General features: G+C 40.8%; 1 protein-coding gene across 7 annotated transcripts in view; it reads left to right on the top strand.

Annotated features, from left to right (window-relative positions):
- PAPLN (papilin, proteoglycan like sulfated glycoprotein) overlaps positions 1-13,364 on the top strand; it is a 91,626-nt gene that overhangs the window by 25,211 nt on the left and 53,051 nt on the right. For all 7 annotated transcript variants that reach the window (XR_008914973.1, XR_008914974.1, XM_056810698.1 and 4 more), the window contains exons 4-7: positions 1,845-1,905; positions 2,667-2,769; positions 6,117-6,247; positions 11,227-11,350. Coding sequence is in view for 5 of the 7 variants with exons in the window: in XM_056810698.1 (XP_056666676.1) it covers positions 1,845-1,905; positions 2,667-2,769; positions 6,117-6,247; positions 11,227-11,350 (419 nt within the window). In the remaining 2 variants the exon portion in view is untranslated. The remainder of the gene's footprint in view (positions 1-1,844; positions 1,906-2,666; positions 2,770-6,116; positions 6,248-11,226; positions 11,351-13,364) is intronic.

Here is a 13,364-nt window from a genome sequence, read left to right as displayed (position 1 = left end):
TGTTCATCCTCTTTTGTCAAAGAGCACTTGAACAAATGAGAAACAAGTGAAGAAATGAAGTTAAATATAGCTTGTTTCAGTCTGCATTCAGACTCTTATCAGTTCTTTCTCTGGAGGCAGATGGCATTTTTCATCACAAGTTGGATTGCTATTTTTGGGAATACCTAAGTCGTTCATAAATGTTCATCAGATAACTGTGTATAATGTTCTTCTGGTTATGATCATTTAACGTTGCACCAGTTCATGTAAATCTTTCTGGTCTTTTCTGAAAGTATTCTGCTCTTCATTTCTTATAGCACAATAACATTCCATCCCAATTCTATACCACAACTTGTTCAGCCATTCCCCAATCGACGGATATCCCCTCAGCTTCCAATTTTTTGCTACCACCAAAAAGAACTGCTAGAAATGTTTTTGCACAAAGAGGTCCTTTCCCCCTTTAAAAAAAAATCTCTTTGGGACATAGACCCAGTAGTGGCATTACTGGGTCAAAGAATATGCACAGTTTAAAAACCCTTTGGGCATAGTTCTAAAATCACTCTCCAGGATGGTTGGATCAGTTCCAGATTGACGGGAGCATGGAGTTCACAACTCCGCCAGCTGTGCACTGGTGTCCCAATTTTGCCACATCCCCTCCAATGTTTGTTATTTGCCTTTTCTTGGCCCAGATTTTTTTAAAGCCTCTTTAATCCTAATGAGCAGAAATTAAATCTTGTCATGGATATTTCTTCCACATGTCTCTATCTTTTGGGGTGGGGGTGGGGGGCCATGCTCATAGCAGACACCATATAAATGCCAGCTTTCTGATAGACTTCAGGAAAGAGAACTTACTCTTGGTTCCCATAAAATAAAGTCAAGATCACTCTAAGTGACACCTAGGTGGAAGAATGGATAGAGCTCCAGGCAGGCCTAGAGTCAGAAAGACTTGAGTTCAAATTCAGTCTCAGACACTTCCTAGCTATGTGACCCTGGACAAGTCACTTAATCCTATTTGCCTCAGTTTCTTCACCTGTCAAATGAGCTGGAGAAGGGAATGACAAACCACTCCAGTATCTTTCCCAAGAAAACTCCAGATGGAATCCCCCCCAAACTGGACATAATTGAAATAACTGAACAACAATAAGCATTTAAAAAGAACTGAATTAGGGGAAAGGAGTATAGACCTATGATTTCATTGGTTTGGGGAACTCCCAGGGAAAGGAACCTTCTCTCCCAAGGCAGGTAAGTCCCTTCTCTGCAATTTATAATTTTAGAGGAATCATCTATAACCCTCAGAAACTGAATGACTTACCCAGCATCACATAAGCATTATGTGTCAGAGGAGGGATTTGAACACTGTTTTGAGCTCCGAAGTTGACTTTCTATCATCTTAAAATAGTGTCTACATATATATTATACAGCTATACATATATATCTTTTTATATACATGTAAAAAAGAATATATATCTTTTTGCATACATCTGTATTTATTTAATGCTTTTTGAAGAATTATTATTACTTCTCCATGACTCGGGATCATAGCTTCAGAGAAACTAGACCAACCATCTCCTTTTATAGGTGAGGAAACTGAGATTTTCCCAAGGTTGTATCAGAGGTGAGATTTGAATCCAGGTCCTTTGATTCAAGAGCCAAAACCTACCTTCCCTCCCCTTCCTTCCTTCCCTCTGTATGGAGAAAAAGGGGTTATTTATTAAAAAGGTTGTGGCTACACAAACAACATAGAAGGCTGGAGATGGACTCCTAGAGTCATGTGTTTGAGGAAGGAGCAAGAAGATTCCTTGGGAAACCAGTTTGGGTGAGAAGATAGACTGATAACTACTTCCTTGTATGGACTTGTCTCTCAGGATAGATGGCAGCTCCAGCTGTATTGGACCCACCCGAAATTATCGTTCATGCAACACTGAGGTAAGATGCTTTGGGGCCAGGGTTTCTTCTTCCCTTAATTATGCAGCTTTATCTGGGGAGAAACTAACCTTCCAAAACTCTCAATTGAGGCTCAAGGTCCTCCCTCCCCTCTAGAGATCTCACAAAGCCCAAGACCAGGACTGCACAGGGGGGTACCAGGAGCTATTCTAGTTTTTGCTGGGAATGTGGGAAGGAGAAGGAAGCCTCAGGCACATCTGGTGGTTTCTTGGGCCCCTGCTCTCAGGCTTCATTCCTGAATAGATGAGACAATAGCCTGATGATGAAGATTTTGATTTCCCAGCCTACCCCTCACCCCACCATTTTTTTTCCCTGAAGAACTTCAATGTATTTTACAAGACAGGGGCAAAAGGAATCCAGGAGGTTTCCAGATGAAATTGTGTTGCTTTAAATTCTCCCATGGCTACTTTTTTTTTTTGCTATTTGTTAAGATCAGAACAACTTAAAAAACAAAAGCAAAAAAACAAAAAAAAACCCTCCTCATTGCAAATCAAGGCTGAAGATTGAATTTGGGAATTTTATACTCCCTATTTTGGAATCGTCTGTTCCAAATTCTTAAGGTTTGGAGCCTGCAGGGTGACAAATAGCTTCTGAGAGAAGCTTCTGGATTTTGGAAGGGATTTTTTTGGTGTCCCCAGTGATCATACTCAGCTCGCTGGGCTGAATTCTCCCTTCTGCCCCTTACCTCCCAGGGTCAGTATGGTATGCTATAGTGTCCTGCCCTCTTTCTCTCTCCCCTGCAGAGCTGTCCCCAGGGCACCCGGGATTTCCGAGCAGAGCAGTGTGCAGAATTTGATGGAAAGGAATTCCAAGGAAAGAAATACAAGTGGTTTCCATATTACGGAGGTAAGAGCTAGGATGGATGGCTTCATTTATTCATCCGAGCTTCCTCCAACCTATGACTCCCTCCATAACTGGTGGGAGCCAACAACACAGACAGCGAGGGCTTGTGGGCCTTAAGCCATCCGAATTCTCCTAACACCAGAGACCCAGGGAGGAAGGAAAAACTCTCATACCAACATAACCCTCCTTATAAAGGGAGGGGGGCCTTTTGCTACTTCTGAAGGATTTTGGAAATAGGGCTGATGACTTAAGATGGTGGAGTAGGTACAGGGAGCCTCCTAATCTCTACCATATTGTCCTCCAAAAAAACTTGCTCAAAACAAATTCTAGAGTAGCATAATGCAAAAAAAGACAGGGTGACATAATTTTTCAGGAAATAGGACTGATGAAACTATGGCTATTCTACCCCAAAGGAAAAGGAAAAATAGTGATAATGTCTGACTTATAAATATATATGTATATCTGTTTTATATTTGTATATATATATATACACATTAAACACACATAATATATATGTATATATAATATTTTATGTTTACATATATGTAGTTAAGTGGCATGGTGGATAGAGCACTGGGTTTGGAGTCAGGACGATCTGAGTTCAAATCTGACTTCAGACATTTACTAGCTGTATATAAACTGTAAAAATAAGAGGGAGACTGTAAAACTAAGGGGCAATGGATTGATTATGGGTTTATAAACTGATTAGATACTCTGCTTGCTGTACTCACAAAGTATCTTCAGTTTATAGCAATGAAGTAAAGCTCATAAGTGAACTTCTCTTCCAGGCCAGGTGTAAGGATGCTAAAGAGGCTCTTGTTATAAAAAAATAAAATATTTCTTGAAATATAAGGATTAAAAAAAGATTTCTAACTCTACCTAAATAAAACTCCCTGATTCTGCAAGGAACAGCTTCTCCTGTGTCCATAGGCTACACTGATCCTTCCCAATATGACTAATTCAAATTTTCCCTATTCTACACTTAGACTAACACTATTATCCTTAAAATTCTTAAGTTCACCTCCAAGTTATAAAAATAACAAAGGCTAGCTGGTTTAGCCTTAGCAAGAACCAAGCTCTCAGAGAGAGAGAGAGAGAGAGAGAAACTCCTCACTACCTCCCAGAGAGTAACTCCCAACTGCCACAGAAAAAAACCGTTAGATTTGAAACTGACACTCTCAGCTCTGCTTGAAACTCCAATTCTTTCTCAAGCCAGCTTCTCTACTTCTTATCTCTAAAACAAATATAACAAGACTTAATTTCTAATATCATCCTTATAATCCCCCCCTTTGAGCATCTAGAGAGATAAAAATTTCTCCCATTTGCTCGTTATTCTGTGTAATTCTAATGCTATACCCAATTTTCTTATTACAATATTTTAAATAATTTTTTAAAATAGTCTTAATCTTATGCTTATCTTATCCTATTCTTATTACTACACCTTATCTATGCTAACCTTCACTTGGGATATAAATCAAAGAAAAGAAAATTTCAATAAAAACAAATAATCAATGAAAATAATAAAACATAGTTAGAAAAGACCCTAGGAAAGTTATTGAACCTCTATTTATCTCAGTTCCTCATCTGTAAAATGGGAGAACACTAGAGAATGAAATGGCAAACTACTCCAGTATCTTTGTCAAGAAAACCCCATAGAAAAAGTTCAATAGAGTCATGTAGAGTTGGACATGACTGAACCACTGAACAACATATTATTAGAATTAATTAGTTAATTAGAGTAATTAGAGAACAAGGCTGCTTATAAGAAGGTCTCCAGCTTAGGGAAAGAGTTTTGAAGAGCCAGCTAGAATCTTCCTGGGGGTTCCTTAAAAAGAATTCCCAGTAACCCCTAGGAAAAGATTGTTGGGAATAATAGTTCTCTCTTGGGATTTTCCTCTCAGGAGCAGGTGGTCAGGGATTTCCTCAGATCAGTATTTGAAGATTTTGGTGGTATGGAAATCATCTTTATATCTCAGAAGACTGATAATAATTCAACTGACAGAGTGAGTTACTGAAGCTGTTTCTCTTGAACACTCTAGGGAGCAGCAGAGGGCAGTTGAGGGTCAGGGAGCTTGTCTTTGAAAACTGACAGGCAGGAGAGAGCTTTGTCTGTGAATAAGTGATAGGCAGGCCTGATTTCTGACTGAAGCAACTCTGAAATTTATATATATGTATATATATATATACACACACATATATGTAGGAGATAAAAATTTGTAATTTAGAATAGTTTAGTAAGACAGATTTATTAAATAGATAGAAAAGGAGTTGAGTTAACCCTGATTTTCATCAGGGAAGAAGCAGGCCTTTGCAGGACAGTTTGGGTTCTAGGATTTATTTAGTATTGATTAGCTTTAGGGAAATGTCTCCTATCAATTTCTATTTTCTGTATCCTTTCCCTGATATTCTCCTAATTAGTAATAAATAGGTTTTTTTTTACTTAACTGTCTCAAGGCTGTTCCATTGACCGCCAAAGCAGCTGGGCTTTAGCAGAATCTATAATCAGTACCAACTGATATCAACTAGCCAAAACCAATATAGACCAGTCTCTACCATAACAATATGTAGGCATATGAATGCTTGATACTCATGGGGTTTAACATTTGGGTCTCACAGCAGACCCATAAGAGAGATAGTGTATACAGTGTTCTGTATATTTTACAGATGGAGAAACTGAGGCTCCCATTATGCAGTTGTCATATAGTTAATAAGTCCTGGAGACAGATCTCAAACCCAGTTCTCTTGATTCCAAATATATGACTTGTTTTTCCATTACACTACATGTAGCTGTTTAAGAACGATCAGGCAGAGGTATAGCTAGGTAGCTAAGTGGATAGACAGGCCTAGAAGTAGGAAGTCCTGGGTTCAAATTTAGCCTCAGACATTTCCTAGCTGTGTGACCCTGGGCAAGTCACTTAACCCCCATTGCCTAGCACTTACAACTCTTCTGCCTTGGAACCAATTCTCAGTGTTGATTCCAAGACAGAAGGAAAAAGGTTTAAAAAATAATCAGGCATCTCTGCAAGGTGTTTTCACTGTTTTGCAAAGTCCTGAATTCTTCAGTCCTTTTCTACTAAGGAGGACGAAGGTAGTGGGAATCGTGGTGGAGAGAGAGGAAGATGGCTAATGTGTATGTTGATCAGGAGGCATTTGGTGAGGTCTTTATTTGATAAATTTCTATTTCTCCAGAGTGGCTCAGGATTTGGATGCTCCAGGTAATGGAATATTCAAGCATCACCATGTTCACCATCTGTCCTTAGGGTAACCATCAGGACAAGCCATTTGTTTTTTGAGCAGGAAAAGAAACCTTATCCTTTGGGACTTCATCTTTATCCCTCTCCCCTCCCCAGCTGCTAACAAGTGTGAGCTGAACTGCATTCCTAAGGGGGAAAACTTCTACTACAGACACAAGGAGGCAGTAGTGGATGGGACCCCATGTGAGCCTGGCAAACTGGACATCTGTGTGCAGGGCACTTGTCAGGTGGGTGACTGACTCATTCACTCACTACCTCTCAAGACCTCTACCCTTGGCTGAGAGTTGTCTCTCCAACAATGCCAATTCCACTTATTGTCAAAACCTGTGGCTTTTTTGGAGCCCTCCAACTTCTTTGCAGCTTTTGACACTGTTGAACACTGTCTCCATTTGTAGATTCTAAAGTATCTAAAGTTCCCCAAAGTTTTCATGATGCTTTTTCTCAGCTTTTCTCCTGCCTATCTGACTCCTCTTCCTCATCTTCCTTTGCTGGATCATCATCCATGTCCCACTTCCTATATATGAATGTACAAACCCCAGGAATCTGTCCTAGGGCCCCTTCATTCTCTCTTTCTCCCTTCTTTTTCCCCTTTATCTCTCCCTTCCCCTTATCTCCTTTTCTTCCTCTTCTTCCTTCCCCTTCTTTTTGTGCCTCCTTCTCCCCCCTCCCTTTTCTTTCATCTCCCATTCGTCTTTTCACTCCTTTCCCTCTCCATTCCCTCCCTCTCCCTTCTCCCTTTTCTCCTTTCATCTCCCCTCCCTCTTTCCTTTCTCAAACCCTTTCCCTTTGCCCTTTCTCCTTTTCCCATTCTCTTTCCCTCTTCTTTTCCTATTCCCCCTCCCTTTTATCTTTTTTACTCCCCTCCCTTCTTTCCCTTCTCCTGTCCCCATTACCTCCTCCTTCTTCCTTTCCCCTTCTCCCTCCTTCTTCTCCATCCCTTTCTCTCCCTTCTCATTTCCCTTCCTCCATTTTTTGTTCATCTCCTCTCCCCCTCTTTCCCTTCTCTCCTCTTCCTTTCCCTTCCCCCTCTCTTCCTTTTCTTCATCTCCTTTCCCCCCTCTCTCTCCCTCTCTCCCTTTTTGCCTTACATCTCCCCTCCCTCCTTTCCTTTTCCTATCTTCCCGCTTCTTCCCCATCTCTCCCTCTCTCCTATTTTCTCTTCCCTTCTCCCTTTCCATTTTACTTCTCCCTCATCTCTGATCTTATCTGCTACCATAGATTCAACTGTCATCTCTATTCAGATAACTCTCCTGAGTGTATATCCAGCCTCAGTCTCTTTCCTGAGCTTCAGTCCCTCAGCATTAACTTCCTATTGGGTATCTCCAACCAAATGTCTTGTAGGCATCACAACCTTGGCCTGTCCAAAACTGAGCTTATTGTCTTTCCCCCCAAACTATTCCCCCTTCTTGACTTCCCCATTTCTGTTAAGGCGCCACTTTTCTCCCAGTTTCCCAGATGTGCAATTTCAGAATTACCCTCATCTCTTCCATCTTTCTCACCTTTTATGTTCAAGAAATTGCCAAGTTTTGTCATTACTTCTCTGTGGTTTATATCACATCCATCCCTTTCACCACAGCCACTGCTCTGATCCAGACCCTCTTACTTCTTGCCTGGACTATTCCAACAGCTTATGAATTGCTGTCTCTACCTCAAAGCCCTCCCCTCTCCAATCCATCCTCCACGTGGCTGAGAGTATAAACTGATATTCCCAAAGCACTAGAGCTGACTATATCACCACCCTGCTCAAGGAGTATAATCCATGACTTCTTGTCTCTAGGATAAAATATGAACTCCTTTGATTGGCTTTTTTAAAAACTCTTATTTTCTGTCTTAGAATCAATACTAAGTATAAATTACAAGGCAGAAGAGCAGTAAGGGCTAGCAACTGAGATTAAGTGACTGGCCCAGGGTCACACAGCTAGGAAGTATCTAAGGGCACATTTGAACCCAGGATCTCGCATCTCCAGGGCTGGAGCTCTATCCACTGAGCACCTAACTGCCCCAGTTGGCTTTTAAAGCCTTTCACCTTCTGGCTTCAGCTGTTTTTTCCCCCCTTTAATTTTGTTTTTTAATTAAAAAATTAATTTTATTTCCCTCTCATGTCCTTCTCCTCCTCCTCCTCCTCCTCCTCCTCCAAAAAAAGAATAAAAACAAAACCCCTGTTAATCAACATCAATTTACCTTTCCAATCCTACTGCTTGTTGCTTTCTTCACACACTGTACATTCCAGCCAAGTTAGCCTTTTTGTTGTGGCTTTGGGCAGCTAAGTGGCTTAATGGATAGAGTTCTGGGTCTGGACATCTTCCTGAGTTCAAATCTGATCTCAGATACTTACTAACTATGTGACCCAGATTAAGTCACTTTACTGTGTTTGTCTTGGTTTCCTTATCTTAAAAAAAAATTATCTGGAGGTGGAAATGGCAAACTACTTCAGTATCTTTGTCAAGAAAATCTCAAATGGACCTAAGAAGTGTCAGACACAACTGAAAAACAACTAAACAACAACTACACATTTTCCTTCTATCTTGGTGTCTTGCCTAGGCCATTCTCCTATTCTCTATCTGAGGGAATCCATGACTTCTTTCAAGGTTTGGGTCAGTGACATCTCCTACCAGAAGTCTAGCCTGATTTCTTCCAGTTGCTATTACCCTCCTCTAAGAAATTGCTTTTGGTTTGTAGTAGCTTTCCTTGTATATAGCTTATATTTAATTTTCTATGTAGATGTTCCTTCCCCCCCCTCACCCCCCAATATATTTTAGATTCCTTGAAAGCAGGGACTGTTCATTTTTGTCTTTGGAGTCCTCAATGTCTTGTTACAGGTCTGGCACATAGTAGGGCACCTTAAATGTTATTATTGACTACAGAAGATCTTCCAAATAAGACTGGAAAGATTCCTGTGATGTCAGGCCATGAGATAGCACTCCCAAGGGGATTCAGGATATTATTACGGGGGAATCTTTTTTTTTTTAAGCATTTATTTTATTTAGTCATTTTCCAATATTATTCATTAGAAACAAAGATCACCTTTTTTTTCCCTCCTTCCCTTCCTCCCACCCCTCCCACTGGCAATTCGCAATTCCTCTGGGTATCACATGCTTCCTCAACCCATTTCCATGCTATTGGTTTCCATAGTAGGGTGTTCATTCAGAGTCTCCCCTCCTTCATATCCCCTCCACCCCTGTAGTCAAGCTGTTGTCCTTCCTCCATGTTTTTACTCCCACCCTTTGTCCTCTGCTTGTGGGTAGTGTTTTTTTCTCCTAGATCCCTGCAGCTTGTTCAGGGACATTGCATTGACACTAATGGAGAAGTCCATTACTTCCGATTGTACCACAATGTGTCAGTCTCTGTGTACAATGTTTTCCTGGTTCTGCTCCTCTCACTCTGCATCACTTCCTGGAGGTTGTTCCAGTCTCCATGGAATTCCTCCACTTTATTATTCTTTTGAGCACAACAGTATTCCATCACCAACATATACCACAATTTGTTCAGCCATTCCCCAATTGAAGGGCATCCCCTCGTTTTCCAATTTTTTGCCATTACAAAGAGTGCAGCTATGAATATTCTTGTACAAGTCTTTTTCCTTATTATCTCTTTGGGGTACAAACCCAGCAGTGCTATGGCTGGATCAAAGGGTAGACATTCTTTTATCGCCCTTTGGGCATAGTTCCAAATTGCCCTCCAGAATGGTTGGATTAATTCACAACTCCACCAGCAATGAATTAATTTCCCAACTTTGCCACATCCCCTCCAGCATTCATTACTTTCCTTCACTGTCATGTTAGCCAGTCTGATGGGTGTGAGGTGATACCTCAGAGTTGTTTTGATTTGCATCTCTCTAATTATAAGAGATTTAGAACACTTTTTCAAGTGCTTATTAATAGTCTTGATTTCTTTACCTGAAAATTGCCTATTCATGTCCCTTGTCCATTTATCAATTGGAGAATGTCTTGATTTTTTGTGCAATTGCTTTAGCTCTTTATAAATTTGAGTAATTAAACCTTTGTCAGAGGTTTTTGTTATGAAGATTATTGCCCAATTCCAGAGGGTCCAGGCTGGTGGGGGCTCCCCTCCTCCCGCACTTCTAAAGCAAGGATCCCCAGGGGAACTGGGGGGGGTGGGGGAGTGACCTTTGGTTTTCTTTGTAGTCCTGTGCATTGTAGGCATTAAGGAATGTTCCTTGGAGAAGAAGTTCTGGACTCTCCTGACTCCCCCAGAAAAGGTCCAAAAAGAGATTGGGCCCTGGGCCTGAGGCAGGAAGACCTGAGTTCAAATCTTACCCCAGATAGTTGCTGGTGATTTTCCTCATTTCACCCACAGTTTCATCCTTGTACAAAAACTTTTTAATTTGATGTAATCAAAATTATTTATTTTACATTTTGTGACTCTATGTCTTGCTTGGTTTTAAAGTCTTTCCCTTCCCAAAGGTCTGCCATGTATACTATTCTGTGTTCACCTAATTTACTTATAGTTTCCTTCTTTATATTCAAGTCATTCGTCTATTCTGAGTTTATCTTGGTGTAGGGTGTCAGGTGTTGATCAATTCCTAATCTCTCCCACACTGTCTTCCAGTTTTCCCAGCAGTTTTTGTCAAATACTGGATTTTTGTCCCAAAAGCTGGGGTCTTTGGGTTTGTCAAAGACTGTCTTGCTGAGGTCACTTTCCCCCAGTCTATTCCACTGATCCTCCTTTCTGTCTCTTAGCCAGTACCAAATTGTTTTGATAACCACTGCTTTATAGTATAGTTTGAGATCTGGGACTGCAAGTCCACCTTCCTTTGTATTTTTTTCATTATTTCCCTGGATATCCTTGATCCTTTGTCCTTCCAAATGAACTTTATGTTTTTTTCTAATTCAGTCCGGGGAATCTCTTGATTGCCTTATGCAAGAGGTTAATCCCAGGCATAGCCTGCCTATTTAGTGCTTTATTTTTGAGATAGAGGCAAGCAAAATGACCTTCACCTTTGGCCCTTGACTGACAAAACCTGAAATGAATCAGATTCCGGGGGTCTCTTGGAGTACTAGACTTCTAGGAGAAAAAAGAGCTCCATCACTCTGTCATTCTTCCCTGAACTAGATGGTGTATGTCAGATTTCCTAGTCTTTGTTTGATCTGATCCTTACAAGATTGGTCTCTCTCCCTCTCCCCTTCTTTTCATCTCCACCTCTCCTCTTCTCCCCCTTTTCCCACCTGGTCCTGGCCCTAAGCAGGCTGTTGGCTGTGACCACGTGCTCTACTCATCCAAGAAAGAAGACAAGTGCCTACGCTGCGGAGGTGATGGCCAGACCTGCTATCCAGTCAAAGGCACTTTTGATGCCAATGACCTCACCAAAGGTAGGAGGCCATGATCTTGACCAGGGACTGGAATTGGGAAGAGAGAACTTAAATGTACTCTGTCTTTGATCATGTGAAGGGGTGTGTGTGTACTTATTTCCCTTTTCCTAAAATCTGCTGTCTAATCGTAGGTCCCCAAATATTCACTTCATGTCTGGTCTAGGCTCTAGACCTGATGCCTTTTAGATCCCCCTTTCCCTTTGGATTTCTTCTTAAGGCTCATGTTGCTGCTCCCTCCTAGGGTAGCTCCAGTACCTTGGGTCACTGCTTCTTTCTTGGGTAGAAGGGGTAGCTGCTTTAGCGTTGGGGGTCATCCCCACAACAGCCCAGACACTAAGGGTTTCTCTTCAGTTGCCTTTGGGCAGGCTACATTCTACGTGACTGGCAAGTACCAGGGTTTTTCCTAAGGAAAGCAGCTGATTTCTAGCTGATCCCTTACTATGATTCTATTTAAAAATTTTTAAAAATTACAAACTTAATAGCTGTTATATAAATAAATATTTATATATACAAATATATATTTATTTATTTATATAATAAATAATAAAATAAAATAAATAATAAAAGCTAAATATAAATATTTTCATGTACAAAGGACAAAAAAGGATTGAATATGAAACGATTAATCTACTGTGTGGCATAGTTTTTTAAAAAAGTGAATGTAACGGCTTTAACCTAGTGATGTCAAAGGAGGTGGCTCAGTAGGTTGAGAGCCAGGTCTAGAGATGGAAGAGCCTGAATTTTAAATTTGACCTCAGACACTTCCTAGCTGTGTGACCCTGGGCAAGTCACTTAAAATCCCCACAGCCTCGCCCTAACTGATCTTGTGCCTACCAACACACAGTATTGATTCCAAGCAGAAGGTAAGGGTATAAAAAAAATATCATAGTGGTGCTAACACTGCCTTGCTTATTAGTATCCCGTCTCGAGTTTCCTTCTCTAGTGTATATATTTTGTTTTTAATTTAATTTTATTCTTTTCATTTAAAAATTTACTTTCCCCCTCCTACTTCTCCCCACTCTACTCCTATTACCCCACCACACACACAAGGAAAAAACCCTTGTAACAAGTGAGCAAAGTCAATAAACAAATTCCTGCATTGGTCGTGCCCCACAAATTGATATCTCAATTTGCATCCCAGATCCATTCTTTTTCTGTCAAGAGATGGGTAACATATTTTGTCATGTGTCCTTTGGAATCCTTACTGCATTGGCCATGCCCCACAATCATCTTTGTGGTGGTGGAGAGAAGGGTGCTGGTAGAGATGCTCAGGAGGAAGCCATTGCAGAAGGCTCGACTTAGGAGGAGGAGTTGGGAGCACTAAGGTTGTTATCACTATTGCTCAACAGAATCAATATCCTTGTCTCCCATTCCTGAACATATCCCATTTACTTTCAGGCTATAATGTGGTGGGGTAAAAGGAACTGATTGGCTTTAGAGGATTTACTTAGTATGAAGAGCAAAGACATCAATCAGCCTTGCATTCAGCTCCTGTCCTGGATCCACTTTTGCCAAATTGTTCAACAAGCATTTATTAAGCATCTATTGTGTACCAAGCAAAAACCAGTATGGTACAGTAGATAGAGAGATGGCCTGAGAATCAGGAAGAACTAAGTTCAAGTCCTACCTCTGATATATGCTGGCTGTGCCAAAGAATCATCCAGATTCTGCTTGAAGACCTCCAAAGTCTTTTTAACCTCTAATCTCTAAAGAGGTTAAAACCATTCTACTTTTGAATAGCTCTAATGGCTGGAATTTTTTTTCCCTGTGTGAAACCTAACTCAACTTCTTTGTGATGTCTTCTCAGTGCTCCTGGATCTGTCACTCATGCCCAAATAGATCAAGGGCAATTCCTTTAAAATTCAAATAACTGTAGCCTGCTATCATCCCCCCCCCCATACCCCAACTCCAGTCTTTTATAACCATCATTGGTTCCTACGATTGACCTACAGTCAATCCTTAAATGGCATGATCTTGAAATTCCTTTCTTCCTCAATTGGCCCTTCCAAGAAAT

Source organism: Monodelphis domestica, chromosome 1, assembly GCF_027887165.1.
Source record: "Monodelphis domestica isolate mMonDom1 chromosome 1, mMonDom1.pri, whole genome shotgun sequence".
Classification (NCBI taxonomy): Eukaryota; Metazoa; Chordata; class Mammalia; order Didelphimorphia; family Didelphidae; genus Monodelphis; species Monodelphis domestica.
The sequence above is the reverse complement of the archived record's forward strand: the minus strand, read 5'-3'. Positions and strand labels throughout refer to the sequence as shown.